General features: G+C 37.1%; 1 protein-coding gene across 9 annotated transcripts in view; it reads right to left on the bottom strand.

The window, feature by feature from the left end:
• DMD (dystrophin) overlaps positions 1 to 27,917 on the bottom strand; it is a 2,004,766-nt gene that overhangs the window by 1,069,306 nt on the left and 907,543 nt on the right. For 8 of the 9 annotated variants that reach the window (XM_054005916.1, XM_054005912.1, XM_054005914.1 and 5 more), the window contains 5 exons: positions 25,211 to 25,366; positions 18,310 to 18,480; positions 7,565 to 7,744; positions 6,484 to 6,612; positions 4,477 to 4,647 (listed from right to left, as the gene is read on the bottom strand). In XM_054005916.1, coding sequence (XP_053861891.1) covers positions 4,477 to 4,647; positions 6,484 to 6,612; positions 7,565 to 7,744; positions 18,310 to 18,480; positions 25,211 to 25,366 — 807 coding nt within the window. The remainder of the gene's footprint in view (positions 1 to 4,476; positions 4,648 to 6,483; positions 6,613 to 7,564; positions 7,745 to 18,309; positions 18,481 to 25,210; positions 25,367 to 27,917) is intronic. The other variant, XM_054005918.1, reaches the window with a different exon arrangement.

The following is a 27,917-nucleotide window of genomic DNA, read 5'->3' as shown; positions in this document are numbered from 1 at the left end:
GAGGCCCAAGACAACTGGGCTCTAAATCCTAACTCTGCCACTGACCTGCTGTGGGACCATAGGCAAGACATATCACCTACCTGTGCTTCTGTTCCCCTCACACTTTTTGTCTGTCTTTATCTATTTAAATTGTAAGTGGTCTCTGTGAGTCTGTATGGCACCTAGCACAATGGGGACCGGATCTTGTTTGAGTCCTCTAAAATCTACTGTAGTATAAATAATAAGATGACAGTTCCCATATAGAACAGTAGTGAGACTGTACCTCCAGCACTACGTGCAGGCATGTGACTCTCACTATGAGTAAGAAGTTGACTTACTGGAGGTAACTCTGGGAAAAATAACAGAAATAACTGATGTATTACAGTGGCTTATAAAGCAAGATTACACAAAAGAAATAGGTCTAGGTTTATGTGACTACTTATGTGACACAAGTATATGAATGGTACAAACACCAAGGCTGAAGAGGAATGGTTTAGTTTGTAAGCAGGAGTAATGGGATAAAACTGAGCACAGGAAAATGCAGGGTAACAGGAAACCGTGAGGTCAAGTAGATTGTGCAATAGCTTTCCAAAGAAAGTGGGGAATCCCCATTACTTCAGAAATTAAGTGCTCAGCAGGAGAAAGCACTTGATCCCATACTGAAGAGAACAAGTCTACATTTGGAGAAAGATGAACACATTTTTTATAATAGGTCCTTCAGTATTTCAATAAATTAAAGATGTAATATTCCCTATCAGTCCAACAACACTTGTACCGTAATGACCAAAATGAAAAAAAAAGTGATTAGAAGTTGGACCTACTTTTTACTAGGCCATTTAGAGTCTCCTCTTAAGCTCAGGATGATATTGACAAGTATAGTAGAGATAGGAAAATATATTGATTACATTAGCATTCTGAAAGCAGTTATAACTTTAGCATTGCTTATTAGTATGTTAGAACATGTATTCAGCATGCACCATATGGTACAGCTGTGCAGTATGTATCAACAGAATTTGTTTGGATTCAGTGGCATAACCTTATGTTGAATTTATTTTGCTATAGATCCACACAGCACGTACGATTAATTTCTTTTAAATTCATAATGTTCACAATTACTGATTTGAAAGTAAATGTCTTTTTGAAAAAGAACACACATTTGTTGTGTAGTACAGCAAAGGAAAGATGTAGATGGGTCAAACAAGCTAACACATTGACAACAACTGTGTTCTCGATCAGGGAAGACTATGAAATAACTTTTACACATCTTTGAAGTTACACAATTGGAAACCACTCAGATAAAAATGTACGATTGACTACAGAAATAATAAAAGCAGGAAATTGTTAGCACTTGTTCATATTATGAAATGAGGTATGCTTTGATTTCTCCCTTCCCCCCCAGTAGACTATCATGTTCAAATAGCTTTGGGGTCTAGTCTCCCACTGATGTGTGAGGAAGCCATGAGCTCAATTCTCATGAATTCTGAACAAATCTCTGCCAAATCTGAGTTAACGCTGTCATAAAGTCCTGATTTAAATGATGCAAACTGAAAGTTGCTGTTAATTTCTTGATTCTTCAATATGCGACTCAATAACTTCTTGTGACAGACAAAATAGAATTGTAAAGAGCACACTTTAGTATGCCATAATTACTATGTTTAAATTTCTCAAGGAATCAAACACCAAGGGAAACCAACTCCACATTATTTCATATTTTCTTTCATGGTAATGCATTCTTTTCTTATGAAGAATGATTTCCATTTTTAACAGTGAGCTATAATAAAACTGGCTATGGCACAAATATGTTGGTTACATTAATCATTGGTCTCCCACCAGGATGGATGAAGAAGAAATGCCCCTGCTGATTCTTTTAGATTTCTTAGCTGCCTTTGATCTTCAGGTGCTGTTGATATGGATGCAGTCCCTGGTAAATACAGGTGCTGTCAATTAAAGTTGCTCCATTTTGTGTTTATAAGAGAACTCAGAGGGTAGTGTAGATCCACTGCCCCAAGAGATCTCTCTAGCGTGGCACTGTGAGGTTCTATTCTGTCACCAAATGCAGACCCAAATACTTCACAACAATGAAGGCTATGTTGACCCATAAGTTCTATACTTCAGCAATTGCTTTCCAAAGAGGTATGCACTGTACTTAATATGCAAGACCAAGTCACAAAAATCTATTATATTATAAAATGAAAACATCTATTTTTTTTACCAGGAAGACTCAGAATGAAAAACAAAGCATCCTTTAATTCACAGTCAATTATTCTATGGTATAAAGATGAAGACGAAATGTGGAAGAGAGATACAGCAATGTAGACTTTTGTATAAAGCAGGGGATAAATCATTCCAAGAAATCTCAGGTTAACATACCTTGAGTAGACACACTATATCCTACCTCAATACAGAATTATTTTTCAAGTTCCTTCTCCTCTATTCCTGACATTCATTCAAGATATAAGGCTAAATTCAAATCTGTGATACAAGGTTAGGGGTCCAGTGATGTCAAGAGGTGAGGGTCACTGATGAGAACTAAAAACAGAATTTGGCTCATTGGCTCAGATCATCTCCCTTTCATTTGAACATGGAGGGGCCAATCTTGCCTGGATCCCTCCCCTTTCATGTGGAAATGGCCCTTGGTCCTCCTCTGTGCAATTGTTTCTCCTCCCTTGAATATCACAAAAGCCTCCCTGTGGTGTTTAGAGTCAGTTCGGAGGTCCATGATAGCATATCAGCAATAAAGTCTGGTTTCCAGGAAGCCACTGGTACTGGAGCCAGTGCAGAGGCACCAGACATTGGTAACAATAAGCCCTAGCCTACAGCAGATCTTTGTGGATTCCCAGGAATCTCTCATGTTTGGCAGCAAGTCCCACAGTCCTTTCAGCCAAGGGAAAAATGCCATGCTCCCGGTGGGGTTTTTGAGATGAGAGTAAAACTATGAATGATAAACTCCTATGTTTTGATTACTATTTTATAATAATTTTTACTTGATCCAGGACTTTAACTTTCCTTAATTGTTTTATGCTTTATTATTTTTCATGGCTAAGAAAATAGTTTAGCCCACTGGTAATATAATACTACTATATTTATATAGTTGTCCTAACCACCATCAGATTGTTAAAATCTCTCGCCCTTTCCTAAACCCCATTACTTAAAATGCCTGCAGGCCTTAATGCCTTCAAATCCAGTTTAGTTTATAATCATATTTGCTTTTTGGATGATTTAAAGAGATAAAAATCCCATAGCATAATGGTTTTAATAAAAAATGAATTTAAACAACTCTATACCAAGCAGCTCTGTGGTACTGAACTATGATGATATATTAACAATTAAAATAAATCATCTGCCTTAATGCAGGTACATATTTAAAACACTCTTACAAAAAACTCACATGTATGTAGCTTATTGTTATAACTACAAGTCTTTGTTTTGCTTTGGTTGAAGGAACAGATAACGATTACCGAATTTGCCTGGAGCAAGGGGCAGCCAATCATTGCAGTTTGGGAGGAAGATTGTCACCCAGAATTACAAACTCCCTCTTGGTTCTCCCACGTGGGAGGAATAAACTGTAGCAAGTCTAAGCTCAGCCAGAGCAAGTGTCCTGACACATTGGAGCAGCTACAACAAATGGTGCATTTGGGTTTGGGGTAGGAGAGAAGGTTCCATCTATTCCTTGCTCTTGCATTTCCACCTGCCCTGAGTAGAGGATACACCCTGATTCCTCTTCCATGATGCTACCTAGGATGCATGGTGGTCTAATGTGGATTAGGTAATTTTTGAACCATGTTCCACACCACACATACCCGGCCAAAATTTGACTAAAAATTACCTATTCCACATTAAAACCACATTCAGCAAAGTACTTAAACCAGCGCCTATCTTTAAGCAGATAAGTAATCCAAGTGAAGTTGATGAAAATATAAAGAACTTTGTTGAGTGAGAGTTTGAAAGAAAAAAGACCGGATAAATGTAATTGAAAAAAAAAATCATACCAAGAAAAAGGCCATTTTAAGTTGTGGGAAGAGCAAAAGAATCATAGGCATTCCAATGGTGATATACATGCTTAAGAAATAATTATTTCATTGGTATAGTCTATAACTACTAATTTGCACTTTGGGGTGGGACCAGGTTTTCAATCCTTATAATTTAAAAAGACAGCTGATGTCTCTCTGTGTTTAATAAACTTTGTTCCTGAGTAGATACCTTGTGTGCTTCGTTTAATTCTTAAACACTTATTCAAAGATGAGTTACAAGCTCGTTGAAATACTTATCTATGAAATGGTAACAGAATAAACATGATGAACTCCCCCCCACACACACACACACCCCCCAACTCACGTTTCCTTCCCACATTCTTAATATTTTCATTTTAATTATGCATCTTTTTATTGTTCCTTTGAAAAATGTGTTTGGGGGAATTTGATTCCCCCTATGTAGGGCCATGCACCTTTAGTAAAGCACCACTTAGCATGCGTCTCAACATGGGAGCATTCCTCCTACCTTTCCACTCTTAATTCTTTGTGATATAACTGCAAATCGTTGGTTGAGCTCTGACACTTTAGGCTCTATTACTTTTCTGCAGTGATCTCCACGGTTTGTCATCAAGTCTACTGCCTGGTCACGCACAGAGTCCACCTTTGGACGCATATCATTCAGCTCAGCCTTTAAGCGCTACAGTCCATGAGCAAGAGACAGGGCTTGAAGTTAGTAATAAATGCAAAGAGAGAGTGAGAGAGACACAGTGTGCAAAAGAATAGGGAGCAAAACCAAAAAGCAAATTCAGATAACCGTGTGAGCGTGCACATATAATAGGGGAGCTCTGGATAGCTAATCTGACTGTGTATTCCTCAGATTTAGAGAGGGTGTATGTATATACTTTATTAATGATCTACACTAGCATTTATTGGAAGATGGAGAACATATTTCCAGTTTATTTTTCTAGAGAGGCTGTTTCTTGCAATATTAGTGTACAGTGGAAGAGGTAATTTTTTCAGGTCAGTGGGAGTCCTATGCTTGCAGACTTAAAATGCAGTCTATACCACCATGTAGCATTGCTAATTTTCATGCTATAAAATAGTTCTATTCATGCTGTAGCGCTATGTTACTATTTATCAGAGGGGTAGCCGTGTTTGTTGCTTTTTACAGATCCAGACTGAAAGTCCTGTGGCACCTTTAAGACTAACAGATGTATTGGAGCATAAGCTTTCGTGGGTGAATGCCCACTTCGTCGGATGCATCCCCACGAAAGCTTATGCTCCAATACACCTGTTAGTCTTAAAGGTGCCACAGGACTCTCTGTTGCTGTGGTACTATTGTTCATGATGAGAAAAATGCTATGTTAAATGCCCAGAAAGGAGAAGATGAGCAAAATCACCTGCTTCTGCTATTGGAAGCTTGAAGGTATTGCCAAAAACAGGCAAAAGTATTAAGTGTAGGCTAAAACACTGTAGATTTGACACATAATTGGTCTTTAGGATTTGCGTTGCATTGCCTACAAGAAATGACAGTGTAATAGGAGGTTATGCCTGTATTGATGGAAAGGATAATTGTACTTTATACCTTACATTGGCAAAATTGCTCATCCTATTAAAAAGACTGCCCTGTAATCCTGCTAAGATCAATGTTATGAAGCATTGATTTATTCTCTGAATAAATGTTGGTTTGAAAATTATGGCTGCCTTGAAATTTGTGAAGTTTAGGTATTGCAAACTGTTCCTCAATTAGCATGTACTGACCATGTTGTTAAAGCACGGTCAAATATCCGGGTGACTAAATGTCACACAAATTCATTCAGGGGACAACAATCAATACAGAGCATAACTCAAGGCAGAATACAGCCTCAAGTATGAAAAACTGTCTTAGACTGGATGCAAACTCTGAGCCTCATATGCTTTACAGTGCATGTCAATTTTTAATAAATTGGATCTGATGATATCGTAGTGCTAAATACTGCCCTGGATCTGAGGGCACATTTGTTGTTTGCAATGGGGACCTGTACATGCATTGTATATGCCACATAATATCCCTTCAATAAGTGATAAGCCACTTCAACTAGGATTATTCTCAGTTGTATGTTGCCAGTGTAATCAGTGTTTGGTAAGCTAAAACATTATGATATGAATAGCAAGCACACAATGATTCACAAAAGAAGGGAGCAGAGAGGAAAAGGAGCACACAGATAAATTTTTCTTTTTTAAATAGATGCATTTGAGGTAATAGTTTTCAGCAGAGCTAGGCTTAAGAATAAGTGTTCTGCTCACTATGAAGTCCCCAAGCCTTAAAATAACAAACATATTTCATTTTTTTTCTACTGCAGGGCTTACTTTTGCTATTCATTACAATATTATTAAGCAATTTATAAGCTGTTGGAGGATAGATTTGTCAAGAGAAAAATAACGTTTCACTATCTTTCATGATGCGCTTTAAAACCTCTAGGCTAAAAAGCGTAATGTATATAGTTTTTTAGAATAAAATAATAAATGCTTTCCAGAAGACTGCATGTGTTACCTTAAGAACTTCCTCTTTTTGCTGAGATTTTTGTTTTTCAGATTCATCCAATAATATTTCAGAACGATACATCCAGGTTGTGATGTTAGCTACATTCTGATCAAATGTCTCAATTTGCTTTTGATATTCCTGTATGCAGAAAATGGTAAGTATTTATTAAAAAATAATCATAGCTGAAATAAAAGAAATCTGTGATTATGCAAACTGTGGCAAACATTGCATACATTATAAAGCTAAAATTAACTACTTTTTTCCAGTAGCGCTCTCTCTCATATGTGTGTTTATATCCATTGGCAGTATGTAAATATGTATATGTATTAGAGAAGAGCAATAGTGACATATTTAAGGTATAAGTGGGTTTTTCAATTTGACTTGGACTAAATTCTCTGGTTATTGCACCTACGTGAGTGAATTTAGTCCCCACCTCTTTGAAAGCAAATTGAATGGCTATTTAAATTCCTCATTTTGGCTAAGGAAGAATTTTAAAATGCTTTCTTTTGGAAAATTTGGATTATTTTCTCATATTTTTATGAATCCCTATATTGATACAAGTACAGCTTCTAAAACCCGGAATCTCTCTCTCTCACACACACACACACACACACCTATTATCTGTGTGAGCAAATGACATTGCCCAGCTGAATTTAAGTTTTTTTAACCTACTCCCATAATCCGGCATAGCTGCAGAAAACTACAACAAGAGTGACCAGTTCCCTAAGCTACTTCCTCTTCACAATACTGCCCGTTTGTCTCGCTGACTCAACAGCAGGGCACAGCCCAGAGCCTTGGTGAGGCAGAAAAGAAGAGATGCCAGCAGTGAGTCTCTATATATTTGTTACTCTGCACACACACACCCATCCAAATTCTTTGTTTACAACCCACAAAACACCACTGAGGTCAGTGAACATATCGACACAGAATCTGGTGACAGTGCACCCATGTATACATGTATTCTAATGGGGCCTAAAAGTGCAATGTAATTGGGTTGAGCCCATAATATTGACATCCACACCTAGCCATATACTTAGGCTTAGTATAATTTGGTGATGGTGAACTAGAAGCACAAATACTTTTATCTTACCAACAATAGATTGAACCACTCCTCAGCTCGTGAAGTTACTGCTATCCAGTTACTTTTCTGAAGGCTGAGCTTATCATCCACTAGACCTTCTTTTTCCTTAAGCACCGTCCTCAAACCCTCTCCTAGATCATTGATGCTCTTTAGATGGAGCTGGCGTTTTTCAATCTCCTTCTGTGTTGCCTGTGGAGAGTGTGCCCGGGATAATTACTTAGTAAATATGAAAGGCCGTCTGGAAATAGAACTCCTCAAGAAATTAAAAATTATATTTGTCTCCACACTATGATTATAAAGTACAAAATGTTAAAACAGAATGCTAATAGGAAAAAAACACCACCACCTTCACTGGTTTGCTATTATGCTATTACTATGCAGAATAGTCCAAAATTAAAGCATACTCTTCCAGCACTAAAGACATTTTAAAGATGTCTCATACCCTCAGAATAGTTTTTGACCAATACCTTAATTTCAAAGAGCGTGTATTACTTGCCATTACAGTACATAGTTCAAATGTATCATGCAAGATGTTCAAATTGTATGATGGTAAGAAGTTTTATTATTTAAGACAAAAGCCTAAAAGCTAATTTTTAAATAAGAAAAATTATCTATTAAAACGCCATGCAAATCAATATTATAGGATAACTAAACTGAAAATGTCAGTACTTTTTTCATTACAGTATCACAATCCTAAAGAAATAGCAATATTATTAGTTTTAAATACTGTGGGAACCCTCCCCCCGCCCCCAACATCCAATACAGTCTTTTTCAGCTGTAACCCTGGCCTCTTAGTCCTATCACTTGGGACTGCACCCTGCAGACTAAAATTCCACAAATGGCCCATTTCTCACAGTAAGAATGAAGATCAAACCTTGGGTGCCGTAAATATGCACATAGTGCTACAGCCCAGCCTCCCAACAGCTCATTGTCTCTCTCATTCCTGTTATGTGCTTAGATTTAAAATGATATGCAAGTTTACCCAATGTACTTATTCTGACTAAAATTTGCGATAAAGATGCCAGAAGTTCACCAAGGGAAAAACCCAAAATATAAGCCCTATGTAAACTAGTATGAAGAGACAAACAGAAATACAGCACTAAACAGTAGCCACAGCTAGGATTTGCTGAATTCTCAGGAAGTGGCTCAATTTACCGTCACTTGATACGACAGCTAATCAGTTAGGGAAAACTCCTTTCTGACCCAAAGCTGGCCGTTGCTGCTCAAACGATGCAAGTCTGCATCTTTTATCTGTTTAGGGAACAAAGACCTAATTCAAAATGGCAAAGCTCAGAATGGTGAGACGGTTAAAAAATGCTCGGAATGACATACAAAATAAAGTGAGTGGAGGAGACAGCAGCTATAATGAGCAGTCACCAATAAGAGAGCAGGAACGGAGGAATTTTCATGAATACCTAAATACATAAAGGAGCAGAGCCTCAGGCCATCAAGAGATGGACTGGCACAAACCTGTCAACCACCATTTCCTGCATCCAAAAGGCCAATGTCCTTACTGATGTAGAACCAAATTTACAGCCAATATACACCACATCTCATATAATCCCACATTATTAAGCTTATATTAATGTGTTCTCAGTAAAAGCAAAACTTGGCAAACATAAAAAGTAAGAAGAAAACTTACTCCCATTGGTACAACAGCAGCCCCAAGTGCATTTAGCAGATGTTTTTAAACTTACTGTATAGATTTGATGCATACATTGCACTGAGTTAATGATCTGATACCGTATTTTTTCCCCTCAAAAATAAGTTTTTACAATTAAATTCCAGATAAGGATAAGCCGTTTTAAATGTTCTACCAAATTACAGTATGTAAGCATTGAGGAAGAAAGTTATGTGACAGAATTTAAAGAATATTAAGAAAGGGAATATGAACAATCTTTTCTAAATTTCAGTTCTATGGGACTTGAAACAGAGGTTTGAGATTTTGCCAGCTTCCAGTTAGTCTGGAAGAAATGTAAAGACAATCTTTTCCAGAACTATTTTATCTCTTCTGCTCTTGGGGGAAAAAAAATACTCAATTTATTTTGAACAACGAACACTGCTTGGCTGCAGCTTTGGGTGAAGGTTCAGGTCAGTTTCTATTTTGTCTGAATGGTTTAGCCCGTCCAGAGTTTGAACATGTTTTGAATGAAACCTTTGAGACGTGTTCATTATTACTTATGACTATTTTTTTTATGAAAAACTCAGGGCAATCTTGATGACCATCCCCTCCATAATACACAAACTTTAATCCCAACTGGAACAACAAGCTTCATCTAATCACAATCTAACTTTTAAACAGGCAGATAATTTTTACACTATTAAGTCAAATCTCCACTAATTAAAACTGCAGTTCAAAGTCAGATATGCCCTTCAAGTTGTGACTCAAAGTCTAGTCTGTTGAGCTTCTAAGTTGAGCTGAGCTGGAGTCATCTCTCTCTCTCTCAAATACTGAGGTCTTGACCAATTTTTTTCCCCTTCAAATATAAAAAGCTGTTGTTCCAATTACCAAGTGCTCTGGGCACCCAGACAATCACCAGAAGTACCAATCTCATATGTTAACCACTGTAAGAAATAGACTGATCATTCCATCAGTGGTAATTAAGCAATACCTGCTCCCAAATGCTGACCCTGAGTAAGATAAGACAGCTTGCCAAACTATATTGAAATCAACAGCAAAACTCCCATTATTTCAGTGGGGTCAAAATTCCATCCTATATGTTTCATCAGAAATTCTGGACTGAAACACTGAAAATCTACTTCCTTCAGTTACTACATAATTTCATTTATCTAGTCATTTTTTTAAAATATGAAATTCAGAATCCATCCCCATCTCCATTCACTGTTACTCTGTGTATATTTTTCCACAGTAATAAAATCAGACAACTTGAGCACTTTTTTTTACACTAGCACAAAAAAAATTACGTACTTTTAACAGATTTTATATATATAGCAAGATTGAGATACATGTGTAATGACCCCTTTGCAACATTTGGTATATTTATTTTACTTAAAACTTAAAATTACACACAAAAACTATATTAAAAGAATGCATATTTAGGTTGCAGAGTCAAGCACTAAAAGTTAGGAAATACCAAGTTATAGTTGTTCAGATAACATTAATTCAGTCACCTTGTGTATTATGATAAAAACATTAATTACATGATCATATACATTTTTTCCCTCTACTGCATTAAGTGCACATGTTGGATGCACAATAGAATTAAGCTTTCACAGACAACCGTAAGTCTAGCATTTTCTAACTTTTGAGGGTTTAACTTTACAACATAAATAACTTTCTTCTAATATAGTCTGTGAATGTAAGTGTATGTGCAAATATATAGAGTCAGATCTTTAGTACACGTCATTTTGTATGTTCTCTAATATTTCCTTTAAAAAGCAATTTTGTAGACATGCTTATAAATACATTTTGGACATTTTCTTAATAAAGTTATAAAAATAAAACAACAAAGGATAAGGAGGAGCAAGGAAATCTTTAACATGGAACTGTACAGTGAAGGCTTCCTTTGAAATGTGGTGTTTAGGCTTCTTCAATTATATTTTATAATGATGAAGTAGTAGTATACATCAAATTAAGCTGTTTGTTCGTTCATTTTGCAAGAGCACTAGGACCGTGACTAAAATAGTATCGAGGATAATACTTTAATTGCATCAGTCATTATTATATTTCCTTTAAAAATTCACAAGCAAGACATGATGGATGAAAGATTCTGTATGATTTCACGCTGGATATATAAATCCTCCAAGTGATCCTAATAACTCACAGAAACCCTATAAAGGAAGGAAGTTAGGTTGCTTAATTCTCACAAATGGAAATACTGTATTACTCAGACGTTGACATGATATCCTTTTTACTATATCAGTCCAGGAATTTATTTATTTCTTTATAGCACATCTATTATTTTGAGTATGTTCTGGCCCTTAGCTATGAATCATTTGGCACAATTTTTTAGCTAATTTTATTTCGTTGATCTCACTGACAGAAAATATATTGCAAGCTACATTAGCCACTGTGATTCAGTGTATTTTGATTTAATTTATACTCATTATTATTGTACACTCTAAGCTAAAATATTATATTAATGCCCTAGCAGTTGGATCTGATATGGAAGTTTTCTTGGTAATGCTATGGCATTTCCATTCTGAAAACACAATACCACAGCAATTAAATCTTTTATCAGACGAATCTGGCTTTAAAAGCTTAGGTAAGTCCCAGAGACTTCAATGTCTTCCATGATAGCAATTCCATAACCTCTTGTTACAACTTCTTTTTACTGTTTAATTCTTTTAGTTACAAAATTATTTCTAACATTTTTTTCTTTTTCCTGTTGTAAGTTATACTTTTTTAGAATAGAATTGTACAAAATGGAAAAAAAAACTAGCTTGTCCCTTCCCTGTAAGAGGGCATGACTGTTGTGTACAGAATATTGTGTCTAATTTTATGTGACTTAAGCAGGCTTTCACTATTTCCTAAGGAGACTTTTTTGCAGTCAAATATCAGTTTTAGGATGTTTTTTTCTTAAATTTCAGATTAAATTTGTCTTTACTTAATTTCATATCCTACTTCTGGTTGGACAATCCCTCTGCTTTATAACCTCTGGTACTGAAACTGAATGGACTGCAGTAATGAAGAATAGTGCTGAATAGTGCTGTACAGAAAGGGATTGTCATCTCTCTGGTCAATTATATCCACCATAGCACGTGTCCAGTTTTCACATGGCTATCACCACTGATGTTTTCCCCTTTCTTTTCTAACTTCCAAAAATTAGTGTTTTCTAAATATTTCTCCACAATGGCCTTTTCCTGGCCCAAACCTCCTCCTACAGCAGTTAATTGGGGATTTGCCATTAACTTCAGCAGGAGGAAGATAGAGCCAAATGCTCACCTTACCAATAGTAGTACATTACAAGGCGTACCAAGATGCCTCATTAATCACACACTCCCACACCTGATTCTAGCACCCTTATTCATGATGTACTCTTATTTTCTCAAAGGTTCCATTGAAATTAAGGTAAGAGCATCAGGCCCTCATTGAACATTACCATATTGTTAAGAAGTAGATCTAGGATGACTTCTCTGTTTGGGCTCGCTACTTTCCAGATCTTCACATTTTCCTGTGCGTAATTCATGAAAGTCCTTGATAATTCATATTATCTATAAAACCCCATAACATGCACTCTCTCTTTCTCTCTGTAGTGTGACAACCACCTCTTTCATCATGTCAAGCCTCAACATTTTTCCTTCCAGAATTGGAGGCCCTGGAGTAAATCAGTCTTGCTCCAAAGGTTTAATTCTTAATTATAAAATCCTAGTGCCATCAATATTGGACTGTCAGTGCATTAATCAGAGTGTATAATAGTAATGAGTATAAATTAAATAGAAATATTCTGAATCACAGTGCCTAACACAGCTTGGCAAATATTTTCTGTCTTTGAGATCAATAAAATAAGTTTAATGACTTAATTCTGTGGGGTTTTATTTGTGTTTGTTTGTTTTTTAACAATGTTTACAGGATAGGCCATAGGGTTGACCTGAGAGGTTTATTTAAATACATACACACAAATAAAAATGCATTTCCTAACTCCAACTGGAAGAGTGCCTTTTCTTATGCTGGCTACAATCACCGGTCACCCTTTCCAACTTATTCTGGGCTCAGCTACATTGGGAACCAAAGCCCCATTCCCCAAACACAAACACCAGGTTTCCCTTCTAAAGGGAAACAGCTTTTTACCTAGGAGATGCCTTTTCCCTTTGCTGCACATAAACCTTCTCCAGCTTGCTTCTCACCTTTTCTCTCTCCTCTCTCCCAACTGGAAGAGGTTTTTAAAGGTTACAGGTTGCCCTTTAATTGGACTCAGATGTCTATAATTAATCCAAGGTAATCTCTTTTCAGTTCATAGGAAAAAAGACTAACATTCTATGACTGATTTACCTGTCTTCAGCCACCTTTTTAGAACTGTCTGGTCTGATTTTGTCACAATAGATACAGATGTATTAAAGGGAAACATTAATATCCAGGCTTCCCAAAGATTAGAAGTTGTTTATGTTTTAAATCTTTTTTCAACCTTCTTTTAAAGCAGATTTGAAACAGTCATTGGTTTTGTCTGCACAGATTCAACTCCAGTTCAACCAAGTATTGCCTGAGAATTTCTCTATATCTTTAAAAATAATTTTAAAATGCTCAATTACAGCAGTCCTTGCAGGATTGATAATCTCTTCACAGTGCTATGAAACATTAATAATCCTTTATTGGAAAATATGTCTTTGAAGAATTAATACTTATTACATCTGTGACAAAGTTCCTCCTCTATCTTGGTGGGTCCTGCGCTTATTGGCAGATTTTCTTGCCTCAGAGATTCACCATGTGGGTTGGGGAACAGCCCAAAGACCTTCCCCTCTGGAAGAACCCACAGTCCAGGTCACTTGGGAGGGTTTGGCGGGAACCCAGGCCCGCCCTCTACTCCGGGATCCAGCCCAGGGCCCTGTGGACTGCAGCTGTCTATAGTGCCTCCTGTAACAGCTGCATGACAGCTGCAACTCCCTGGGCTACTTCCCAATGGCCTCCTCCAAACACCTTCCTTATTCTCACCACAGGACCTTCCTCCTGGTGTCTGATAACGCTTGTGTTCCTCAGTCCTCCAGCAGCACACCCTCTCGGCTCCTTGCGCCTCTTGCTCCCAGCCCTCACACTCGCACCACAAACTGAAGTGAGCTCCCAGGTGCCCTGATTAGCCTGCCTTAATTGATTCTAGCAGCTTCTTCTTAATTGGCTCCAGGTGTCCTAATTAGCCTGCCTGCCTTAACTGGTTCTAGCAGGTTCCTGATTACTCTAGTGCAGCCCCTTCTCTGATCACTCAGTGAACAGAAAACTACTCATCCAGTGACCAGTATATTTGCCCTCTACCAGACTCCTGTACCCCACTGGTCTGGATTTGTCACACATTATAAAATTACTGCTTATTGAATCATACATTCAATGAGCCAAATTCTCCTCTCTACAGCACCTTTACAGAGCTGTGACTTCACTGCAATCAAAGGAGTTGATAAAAGTATAAAAATGGTGTATGGGGTGGAGAATAAGCCCGTATATTTATGTAAATATTGCTTTATACATGCTAAAAATTTTCGAAGCAGAACAATCCTGCTAATGGGATTATAAACCCAGCCTGGTCTGCATATATACACTTCAATAAAGGCCTGCTGTTTTCACCCAGTGTTTTTTTAGCTGAGCTGATTGAAGCAAAAAAGAGGTGAAGTGACTTGTCGGAGGTCACACAATAAGTGATTGGTTCAGGCTGGATTTGAAGCCAAGATTTTCTAGATACCAGCTTTTTAGTGTAACCACTAAAGCATCACTTCCTCATGAGAATATGCAGTGCTATATAATATTTCTGCAGGTTAGCAGAAACAGTAACACAGGCTTGGTTCAACTTTAATTACAGTTCAAGTTGGTTCAACCATTCAGCACATTTCTCGTATATGAAATTTTAATGAACTTTTCTTTCCTTTCTTGATTGTCTTAGGGAGAAAAAAATTTAATGGTCTACCTGTTTGTAGCAACAGTAAGACATAACAAGAACTTCCTACTGTGTAACTGCACTAATCAGCAGACCGCAAACCCTAATTATGCAACTTTTAGAGCATTAAGGTTCATATCTAGTAGTTAAATTAAAATGAATTAAAGACAAACCTTTCCATTTAACCTGCTTCAAGGGTGTATGCATCAGAATTATCTGGTAAAATAAAAAATAAACTAGCTTCCCTGAGCATGCAGGGAAATATGCAAATGGTAATGCAGCTACATCTCCATTTCAGCAGAAAGGTACTGTGTAGTTCAGCATTAGCAAACAGTGTTTTTGTTTTCGACACTGGAAAATGCACCAGATGATTGGCAGGCTAGTTCTGCATGATTACATACTTCTGCCCTTGAAAATCTGACATTTGTCATTTGCTATGGAGGATGAGATCACAGGACTAACCAAAACTTCATGCAGTCTGATGTAATATGTAGACTTCACCACAGGAAAAAGAAGTAGGTGAACATGAAAAATACTGAGTAGTAATGGGGGTTTCACAAACCAGGGGTAAACTTAAAAGTAAAATAAATAATAATAATAAATAATTAGAATCACATTCTCAAATGTCTCTTGCTGTGATTCTAGATGATACATTTAAAAAGTATATTATTATTCTAGGATGATGACAAGAAAAGCTTATGCACCTTTTAAAGCATTTACAAATAGAGGCAAATCCTTTTCCTATTCACTTGATTAGTGTGACAGCAAAGCATATGCCACTAGAAGATTAACCTTTCAAACTAAGGAAAAAAGGCTCAGGTCACATCATATGGTTAAGTAGTTATTAAAAAAAAAAAAAAAAAAGAAAAAAGAAAAGGTAAACCAAAACCAAATCTTGTTCCAAACCCCGTATCCACTGCACTCTTCTCAAGGAGTATATGCAATGGTGTCCATATATATCTACAGTACAAGGTGAAATTCAGTAAGATCTTTCACTTTTTTTTAGGCACAGGTCTACTGAACAAAACTAATCGGGGGGAGGGGGGCAGGGGGAATTACAAAATGTTGGCCTGTAAGCATCTACAATTTATATATAACAATATAGCTTCAGAGTTCTCCTTGTTTCTTGCATGTTGTTGAATGACTAGCTTAAGCTTTGGATATGGGCATAATCAGAAGATATGTATAGTTTGAATATACTGATCACTGAGTTTCACATAATTAAAACTCAGTTATTTGTATGGCTTGCACAAAAAAATAAGCACACTTCACAGCTGAAACGGTAAAGATAGGCTCAAGGGGTGAGATACCTGCATGAAGTGAAAGTTACAGAAAAGGGGTAGCTAAATGGAGTTTTGAAGTTTCTTTGCCAAAATTTTGAATGCATATTTAAACCAAACCCTTAAAAGATTCATCTATGTCAGATTTTATATGCATGTCTGTAATGATGATGATTTGTGCATGTTCTTATCTGGATATGGTGACAGTAATTAAATGGTAGCAACATCGTGGTTATACTTTTTGATACTTGTGATTACCAAACATACATATAACCAGAAGTTCAACTATATAACAAAATTAATTCTTTACTACATCAAAGGGGCTATTAAAGCGCTAATTGAGTGACTCAGAATATTATGAGCTGGATATCTGTTTCACACTTTGACCTTACTTCCTGTTTGTGGGTGGGGGTTTTGTCACCATTTTTGAGTTTGCTGTTCCAATAATAAAAGCACTATGTTCTTTAGCCTATAGCAGCTGTAAGTAGATGGTGTTATTTTACCTTGTGTGGGTCCCTGTACAAAATCTAGTTTCATATTCAATACATTTCACTGTAATTACACATATTTTTTCTTATATGTATACCTAGTACAATATCCTAGAACCAGTAGATTAATAATATGGATTATTACTCTCAAATTACATTTTGACTGTGGTGTAACTACAATGTAATTATAGTTATTGTGTAAAAGTAAAAAAGCAAGCACTGTAAAGTATACACAGGTTGGTCGGTTATGCATACAAATATTTTATTTCAATTTTGCCAAAAGGATTTTGTGTATTTTATACCACCCCCAACTTCAATGTTTTTTTTGTTTTTGAGCATGCTTTTTAATGTCCTTTGTAGTGTAGATCCTTTTATTTTATTTGTTTATTTTATTTAATGGATAGCCCTAGAGTCAGGGATAAAATTACTTTAAGAAGAAAAAGTTTGAGAGTCACAAATAAGAAGGGAAAACTAGAGCATCCACAGCAAAAAACAAACAAACAAAAAGCACTGTTGTGATGTGGGATGGCTGAACATATATAAAACAATATTTATTCTGCTGATATTTTATCAGTCCTGTTATCTGCAAAAAATGGAAAGACTGCATTAGAAATTCAAGTAATTCAGCTTGGCCTTGATCAGTAAGATTGGGGAGCTATTTTCAAACAAGATTTATCTTAGAAAGGCTTTGCTATTTTAGGTTATTTATTTCACCCTCAGATACATTTTAGCAGGCATACATGATGCGTGATGTTTGATGTGTCTGCTGGCCTAGTGAAAATGCAGTCTGCAATTTCTTTGACCATATCAAATTATAGTGAACAAAAATGTTGTATTAACTGAGTGAGCACCTTAAAAGCTTTGAGAGCTTAACTTTAAAAATAATGGCATTGTCTTATGTCAGGAGACTGAAACTACAAATAATGACTCAAACACATAGATACTTCCAATGAGTTTCACAGTTAATGGAATGTCAATGGGACTCCATGCTTGAGAAACTATAAATACATGATAGTTGTTTTTCTAGTAGTATTGGGCTTTGGAATAGCTGTGGGTTTCAAATCTCATTAATGTTAGTAAATAGCTTCCCCCACACTCCCCAAGTTTTTAACTGGAAATTTAAGGCCAAACAATTTATGCCAAATAATAGCATTATCTACATGTATAGATTGATTTTAATCACCCTAAACTCAAATTCTTGTTCTGTGAGAACAACATAACTCTCTAAAATATGACTGCTATCCGACAGGTTTAACGTATTACTGATATGTGCAATAATATGATGCTTAAAACCTTTTAAAGTCACAATGTTATCATAATGATGTAACAATGTTGTTCACAATTTTCCACTAATCAAGTTTCCAGATTTCTGTCACTGTTTTATGCATATTCAAGAAAGCTAAATGTAAGTGAAGCATATGTAAATGTACAGTACTCTATATTATTACCTTGCCCCAGGCAACTTCAGCATCCAAATTAGTAGGCATTCCCTCCACCGCTGATCTCTTTGTCAATTCTGCATCTGTCACTGCCAGCCACTCTGTCAGAGCATTCATTTCCTTTCGTAGCTTCCGGGACAATTTCAAACATTTCTCTAACTCTTGTTTTTTTTCTGTCACCTGCATAGGAAAAATATGTGAATTTTAACTCTTTAGTCAAACTAGTTTGTACTTTCCTGCTGGCTTGTATTTTTGTATGCATGTCTGCCTTGCAGTTTGTATATTTACAATATACGATATATCTTTCTTATTCCTCTCAATATTTATAGTTACGATTAATGTATTGCTTATCATGTCAATTTGTCTAAGATTTTTCTGTACTGATAAAAATCACAATTTAATTTTGAAATTTTATACAAATTAAGTCTGAACTAGTTCACCTCCAGAATGGGGAATAACTAAAAGCTACTCCCCTCCCATTTGAAGACATGTGTGTCATGTTAAATGGCAACAGCTGAATTAGAAATCTTTCCTTATGACTCAGAAGAAGAGCCAAACCCCCTTTTTGGAAACTATGATGAATTTTCCCATGGATAGTTAAACACACTAATGCCGAGCCCAACAACTTTCTTTGTGCAGCAACATTGCATCTGAGGCAATTAATATTGTACTCTAATCACTGTGTGAGGTGTGTACAGTAAATAAGACATGGGGCCACACACTGAAGACGGAAGATAAAACATTGAAAAGCTGCTCACTAAGCACCATCCATTCTATGTACTAACTGAGGCAGTAGTCTTACACAAAAGCACTATATGATAATGTAATTAAAAATTGTATCATAATGCCTAATGCCTTACGTCCACCAGAGCTGGCTTCTTCCCACTTCCATTCGTATTGCAAAGAAACCCATCAACTCCTTCCCACTACTCCAACGTGTGGAGGGCTGCCATCTTGTGTACCCTTCTATTAGCCCATATCCCATGCTGATATAAAGAACCCCTTCCTCTCCTTCATCTATTGCCCCTTTACACTAGCCTGATCCAATCTCACCCACATAAGGATTCATTCTGGGACAAAGCTGGCTACTGAAAATAAATACTGAATGACTGGATTAATAACATCCCTAAATATGAACAACCTCATCAATGGAGAAAACAGTTTGAAAAATAAAGAGGCAATTTAATTTATGCTCCTTACACATACTTAAATTAGTTTGTCATGCTTTTCTATCACCATTAATTTTAAGAACAATCTTGAACTCTCATGAATTCAAAAAAATTAGAATTAAAAGAGTTTGTTTTTCCCAACTTGAAAGCAAAGTGATCAAAGAAAAATATTTTAGAACTCAGTTATAGGTCATTAATGTTTAAGGAAAATACGTATCTCTCTGCTAACCAGTCACTATTTAAATGAAAGCATATCCTCCTGAGTTTTATTTTTAATTGTTTTTAAATTGCACAGCCTTTTTATTGATGATCCATTAGTGAAACAAAACAGCATTATACATATTATAGGTGGAGCTTGCTACAACACCTTTCATTAACATTGCTTAACACTTTCCATTCTAATACCCTGTTTTCAGTTCCTTATAATCTTTTTCCCAATTTTAAATGTTCTGGCTGAAATTTTTCATGCTTGCTCTCTGCTTTGCGCTGATGATGAGTGTGTACCTTTCAGAAAAATGTTCATTCTAGTTTCAAGAATGGAGTTTTGGGAAAATAGGTTGTTTTGCCAATGTATTTTTTTTTCACCCATTTATTTGAAAAGATTTAGTGTACATAGAGTTTGAAGCTGAAACTTGAAATTTAGGAAGGGGGGTCATTCTGGGGTCAGTAATGGGTCTTTTCCTGTCCCCATTAAAATTCACCCAGATATGGCCAAGTTATAAACCTGTGAAAATGGCCATTTGCACATGCTAGCTAGAGCTTTTTAGAGGCTTACTACTAAAATCTCAGAACACTCCATCTCCACTAAGCTCCAGATACATTAAGTATGCTCTCAGCTCCAATTAAACTTCCCGCCTTGGACAGGTTGATGCTGCAGAGATGCAGCAACCCTGTTGGGCTATGGGAAGGTGTATGTGCCCACAGCCAGGAGGAGACCATGAATTTTACTTTCACCTCTTCCACTGACTGGTGTGAATAATTCTGTGCACTTCACAATCCTTAATATTTAACATGCTCCTACCTTAGGAGGTAGGCAAATGCTGTAGCATGTCCTTCCCTTGAACTGGGAGGTTGCAACCTTAATTCAGCCCCATTTGTGTATATACATTATGATATAGTCTTTAATTGCATGAACACATATTGCCTGTTCTAAAGACACCTGCCTCATTCAGTGCATGGGATGGACAGAGAATGAGGTGGAGAACTGTAAGAAGTAAAAGGAAATTCTCTTGCATTTAAGGCACTGAACTGAGGTCCAGAAAAGTTGGGTTCTATTTCAGACTCTGCCACAGACTTCCCATATGAAGATAGGCTCAGACTTCGATGGCTGCATTGTTGCAGGGGGGATCTTAATTCTGTTATATTCTAACTACTGAGTGCTTGACTTTGCAACCGTGACATTCTTTTAGTGATGTTTTTTGTAATTATTCACACATAAGCGTAAGTTGGCACTTGCCCCCTTAGCCACTCATCCAAAATACTCCAAATCTGCTTACTTTTAGGGAATACTGTAAAAAAACATGTAATTCTCAGGCATGAAAATTCAGGCAACTTAAGAAGTTGTTTATTTATGTAAATTACATTTTTAAATATTGTAGAGAACTTACAGAACCATGAATGTATGCTGTATTTATTTTTGAAGGTACACACGTATAAACACAATTAACTTTACAGTTTTGTTGTCTTTTGCTTCTGTATGTTCTTTATATAATAGAAATAAAATTTCATGATTCAGAGATCTACTGTATGTGCCCAGAAGCTAATGTTATATTGATTTCCCCCTACTTTGTTAATATCAATTTTTAAATCTATTTTTAAAAGAAAAATGGGAAACACTGCCATCTTAAGGCCTTTTGTTTTATACAATAACCCCAAATAGAATATGTGCCATTTATACTAAAAACTGCTAATTAGCATAGTTTCTGAGCTATTATTTTCTTTTTATTGAAGTGATCATTGTTACTTTTGATATTCTGTTACAGAACTGAACTTATAGAGAAACCGCAATGATTTAGTAAAAAAACAAAAACAACTCTTCATAGAACTGAAAATATTTTGACATAAAACACAAAGGAACTCACTTAAGGACTCTCTTATGGCTTTAAGCCACATTCCTGGATGGTGGTAGATTGCTGAGGAAGGACTGTGAACCTGCTGTAGGCCTTGCCTGAGAATGTGCAGTGTCTCAGGGAGGACAAGGCAACACACTCAATGGACTGCCCCTCCCATTCCCTTTCACATGGTCCAGCTCCCTTTTATGCTGACACAATGCCCAGGCAGGGACATAACTCCACCCTTCCTTGACTGCCAAATGGGTTCTAGCCCTGCACAGCCATTCACAACTAAAGTAGCCATCCCAAAGCATTATAAGTGTGTGAGACAGATATGTTTTGTATAAACATATGTGTGCGTACACACATATGCACACACACCCCCCACATGTGATGGTGATACACAAGTGACACATTTAACCTTCTGCACTCTCCTAACTAACCCATCTCTGTGAGGGCCATTTCTAAATGTTAAAACCATTGAGGGGCTTAAAACAGATGCCATTTAAAAAATAAGTATGCCAGGAAATTACTTCTCCCGCCCCACCACCCCCATTTGCACAGAATTCTCATGCCAAGCCCAAACTATACTGCCTTTAGACTCTGGACAGACAATATTCAGTCCTGAACCAGTGATAGGTTTGAGGTCTGATATCACAAGACCCATTAGGACTAGAAATAGGAGTTTTCTTCCATTGCAAGATAGTTTCCTAGTTTTCAACTGGAACACAGGCACTTGTTTCTAGTTCCCAAAGGTCACAAAATTATTGGACCTTAACACGATATTACTATGCATATTTTTAAAAAAAGCCATATTTGGTAATAGCTAGACATTTCTAAAAATGTGTTAATTAGATTTGTCCCAACTATCTGAGGCCTATACAGTATATGGCCCCAATTCTGAAAAGCACTTGAGCACGTGTTCAAGTCTAAGCATCTCTATTTAAGACAGTACTTAAGCATACACTTAACTTTAAGAATGTGCTTAAGTAATGTCTTGTATAGGGAATTCTCCCTGAATCAGGGCATATATAAGTATACATATAAGCATAAGAATGAGACAATAGATTTGGGTCCAATTCACAAAGTCCAAATTTAGACAAAATTCTCAATTGGAGTTTGTCTGAGTAAAGATGGTACACTGGACCCAAATATTTCAATCCTGATTTTTATTTTACATTAATTATTTTTCTCTTCAAAACAAAATATTTGGTAAAATATTTAGATTTCATTAGACTATGCAGTTGGGGGAACTGAAAAGGTTGCATGCATATCAAAATACCGTATGTCATAGCCTTGGTAGCTTTGTTTCACTAAAATTGTGAACTGTCATGCCAGGTAAAAATAAACATGAACTATTAATTCTATATTAACAAAAATAAACAGAGCACTTTAGGCCACTAATTGCTCTCTAACTGCACATTTCATCCTTTAACTAGTCCAAAGATACAGGTGCAGTCATTTCATGCAATTTTTTTTTAATGCTAAATGTAGTCTTGAAATAAATGGCATGGTACTATTTAATTTAAAGAAATTATCAGAGATAAACCTAGTGTGCATGTATTACAAAGCACATCTTAACCCCCAAGCCACACTTTTTAAAGTTGATCAAACATGCCTTATTGTATTAAATGTGCTGAGTAAAATCTTTAATCTCAAATGACAATGTCATCCAATCTTTCTGAAGAAGGCTTTCAGTTGTTCCAGCACTCAGAAGATTGATATTTGTTAATATCTTTGTTTATTTTACCTCTCTAGCAATTTCCAAACTAAATATTGATAATTGCCTTGATACAGGTCCCCAAATGAATATTAGTTCTTCCAAAAATAATGTAATTCTTAAAGGTTATTGTACTGAGGACAGTCGGGTTTGATCACCACCATGTGCTTAAATCACAGGCTGACTCTTGTCGCTAATAGGGACTCTCTTTATTAGCTATTAACTAGCTGTTAATTTAGCTTAATAAATTTTAATCTGACAAAAAATCATGCATTTTCTGCTACTCTGTTTATTAAAATTATATTTATGTCTGCAATAAGCAAACATTTTAATCACAACCTTCATTCTACAGGGTGCATTTAGCCACTTAATGCACCAAATTTACTCCAGTGCTATGGTTTTAATTAAGTCCTGTGAGCTGTGTGGTCCCAATAGGGACAGGAGGAGGAAGAGAATAGATTAATCATGTGTAGCTGTTAAATGCGACATTTGCATGAACTCTCTTCTAGAGAGGAATACTGCAACTCCTCCATGGAGCCTCTGGATGGGGTTGTGCTTCAAAAACAGCATAGGTGGAGATGGGGGTGAGGGGCAAAGGAGGGCATTGACCCCCAAGCCTCAGGAAGGCAGCAGAGAACACAGGAGACAGGCTGCTCCCAGTTTGCACCTCTGAGGCAAGGAGTCAGAATGTTGTTTATAAACAGAGTGATTAACAGGCTTTTTTTTTTTTTTTTGGCTGCGTGGGGCGGCCAAAACCCTGGAGCCAGACCTGGAGGGAGGTTATTAGTGGAGTTCCTCAGGGATCAGTCTTGGGACCAATCTTACTTAACATTTTTATTACTGACCTTGGCACAAAAAGTGGGAGTGTGCTAATAAAATTTGTGGATGACAGAAAATTGGGAGGTATTGCCAATACCAAGGAGGACTGGAATGCCATACAAAAAGATCTGGATGAACTTGTAAACTGGAGTAATAGAAACAGGATGAAATTTAATAGTGCAAAGTGAAAGGTCACGTATTTAGGGACTAACAAGAATGTTTGCTATAAGATGGGGACTTATCAGTTGGAAGTGACAGTGGAGGAGAAAGAGTTGGGGTATTGGTTGATCACAGGATGACAATGAGCCGTCAATGTGATTCGGCTGGCATGGACAACCCGTGGGAGGGACACAAAGGGGGGCACCAGCAAAAAGGGGGGGAACATGACCGCCCCATGTGACTCCTCCTCACCCTGCCTCCAGCCTAAGGCCCCCACGCTCTCCCTGTCCCTTCCCCATCCCACGTTACCTGAGGGGGAGAGGCTCTGTCCTCCCACTGCCCTGGCTCCCCCTGGCATGTTCAGCTGCTCTTCCTGGCAGCCAGGCCCTGGGGCCACTCTCAGACGCTGCCTGGTGCAGCATAGCAGCTGCCTGGGAAAGTGCCAGGCTGTCCACCACCCAGGCTCAATTTCTGGGGACAGGAGCTGACTCTGAGCATGCTGGAGGGGCTGGGGAGCTCCGGCTCACTCGACCACTGTCCCCAGAAGCTGAGTCTGGGTGTGGGGGGGGAGGGGCAGCCTGCTGCTGCCACAGCCAGGCACTCTCCCAGTCAGCTGCTGTGCTGCACCGGGCAGAGTGCATCCCAAGCAGCGTGGCCAGAAGAGGAGAGGCTCTGGCTCCACCTCTTCCCTTCTGGCTCTGGCCCCGCCCCTTCCTCTCCCAGGCTGCTGGGTGCACTGGCCCTTTCCCCCCCCCCAATATTACATGTCTCTGGGTTTTCCATATTTTCTTGGACCAAACTGAATATTTATCTAATTGATTGGTTTTGGCTTCCTAACAAGGATTACACTTTTATAAACAGAGGTAGGATTGATTTCAGAGACTTAAAAGGAAGAAACAAACAATAAAAGTTATCAGACAATACAAAGAATGTACTTAGCTTTAAAAGCCAGAAACAGAGCCTGGTTTTGCATTGTAAATCAGAGTACATACCAGAGCGCCCAATTCATTATATTGCAGCTTCAAAGCTGTAAGTCTTTCATCCAGTTCTTTGGGGTTCTCTGTCTGTTGTTTCTGAACAATCTGACGTCCAGTTTTTATCACTGTTTCCACTTCAGACTTCACCTCACTCAAGCTTTTATACAATTTCTAATCAAATCAACACAGGAGAGAGAAACACCACAATTAATAAAATAAATGAATAAAAGCAATGCAAACGCGGGACTGAAGTGATTATGCAGAACTACCACCAATCTTGGCATTGTTTGGTGCATAAGAGCCTCACCTGATGACCCTCAACTCCTATGGAAACTGAAGGGAATTGAGAATCCGCAGTATTCTAGTTACGTATAAATCACACACAGATAATGCACAAGTGTTTACAAGACTGTTAGAGCTTTATTTATAAATCAAAACTCAAATTATATGTCCTTGTCTACATTAGACTTATTCATTTAAAATGTTCTGCCCTTGCTGGTTTTACTGCCCCACCAGTGGCAGCCATAGTGGGAGTGCTGAGATAGTCAAGAAGCCAGTGGCCACCAGAATTTGTAATATCATAAGACAAAGGTCTGCTCTGGGCTGGTTTGGACAATACCACACTTAAAATAATAGCAGCTGCCCTGTACCTGCTCATGTCCTCTACCACCCACAATCTAAAAGCCTAATTTGAGTGGAAATCTGACAATTCCCCATACACTAAATTCTTAGCGCAGATTTCCTCTTCCATTTAGCTATGTTTAATATTGCTTTTAATGGCCTAAAAAGCAAAGAGATTTACTGCCTTTTAAAGCAAAAATATATTGTATCTCTACATCTATCTTTTCTAATTGTTTCAAATGACTAAGAAGCAAGTGTGGACAAAACAAACATTTATTTAAGTAATGACATGCAATCAGTGTGCATAGACCATGCATTCCCCCTCACCTTTTGAAAGAAAGACAGTTAAAAAAGAGATAGCACTACTTGTCTGCCCAAACCCTGATTCCCTGGATACAACAACAATATCTACATATAACAGGGTTGTCAAATAACCTGGTATCCAAAATAACTAATCTAATACTTGGCACCCACAGAAATTATTTGGGACAAACCTTATTCAACCAAAGTGCTTAACTTTTTTCTGTTTAAATATGTAAGTTTAACTTTGTTTCCTTCATTTCATTAAAATTCAATTCTGTTATGCACTAAAAACTTCTTACACTGAACCGGGAAAGAGAAACTCCCCTGAACTACAGAATATCAATAAACACAAAAAGGTGAAGAATTGAAATGGCAAGGTTCTTGAAGAAGTTTATTGTTGAGGTTCTTTTAGCTTCATTATATGCTCTCGCAATTTGTTGTGATGTACTGAAATAATGTTTCATATATCTTGACAGAATTTCTTTTAAAAGAATCTAGACTGTATTTCTTCTTTTCTTGCTGATTGAGCTTGTGTTAAATATTTTTGTGATTTTTTTTTTATTACCAGTACATCTTGTGATATTGTAGTGAAATAAAATCCATGTCCAATAAGTGTAGACAGTTCAGGTAAAGATATGATGCTTTTTCTATTGCAGACCTGATAAGGGAAACTCAGCACATCCTCTCTATAGCTTAATCTGAAGTTCATTAACAACTTGCTTCTCAAAAACATATTAATATTATTAATATAATTGTATACATATATGTATATATCCCTATTCTTTCCAATGAATCTTCATGTGCCTTGCAAGATAAATACAAACTTCATCACTGAAATGCAGCCAACTTTGTATATAGGGCACAGCAAAGAAGATCGCTGTTCTGCAGCTCATGCTGATCCACCAGCATAGGTGGTGATGTGGTAAAAAATATAAGCAAAGATATTAAGACCAAATAATATGAGGTTTCCTAGTGTATCACAACTGTAAGAACTCTTCTGCTAAAAAGTTAGTTGCTTAATAGAGACATTGTAAACCCAGAATTTATAATTTCCATTTCATTCTTATGGTAGTGTGCTTACCTGAGCTGCTGTGGTGTCTCATATGAGTTCTAGTTTAGATGACTTATGGGACTAAATCTCCCATGATGCACTATGGCTCTCCCCTTTGTTGAAACATCATGGTTCATCAACGGAATCCCATGACTCTGGTGCATCACAGGAGATGTAGCATGGCCAGAGAGGCCACCCTATAGAGGAGACTGGTGGCATGAGGCACATGAATTGCAACACCCATGAGGCATTGCAACAGCTGAAGGGGACATGGATTAATGTTTAACAGATTTGAAACAATCTGTTTTTTCATTTCCAAAACAATTTTTTTCAGAACTTTCCATTTTGATTTTTAAAAAAGATATTTCAACTTTTTAAGAACATAAGAATGCCATACTGGGTCATACCAAAGGTCCATCTAGCCCAGTATCCCATTTTCCAACAGTGGCTAATGTCAGGAGCTTCAAAGGGAATGAACAGAACATATAATCATCAATTGATGATTCTAGTAGCCAGTTTCAACATTTCAACCATATAATCAGTTTCCCCTGCTTTTGTATAGAGTTCGAAACACATTTAAAAATATAGGAAAAATGTGATTTTAAAACTGCAAAAACTGGCAGAGTGACTCAGGCACATGTGTAATATCCGAGACAACTTAAAATTGATGAGTCCTTGATTTTCAAGAAAGAGAGAAGTAGGAAATAAACATATGGGGTGGGTATTTCAAACATTCTTAAGATACAT

This window comes from Malaclemys terrapin, chromosome 1 (assembly GCF_027887155.1).
Source record: "Malaclemys terrapin pileata isolate rMalTer1 chromosome 1, rMalTer1.hap1, whole genome shotgun sequence".
In the NCBI taxonomy this organism is placed as follows: domain Eukaryota; kingdom Metazoa; phylum Chordata; order Testudines; family Emydidae; genus Malaclemys; species Malaclemys terrapin.
Note: the sequence above shows the minus strand (reverse complement) of the source record. Positions and strands in the feature narration are given on the sequence as shown.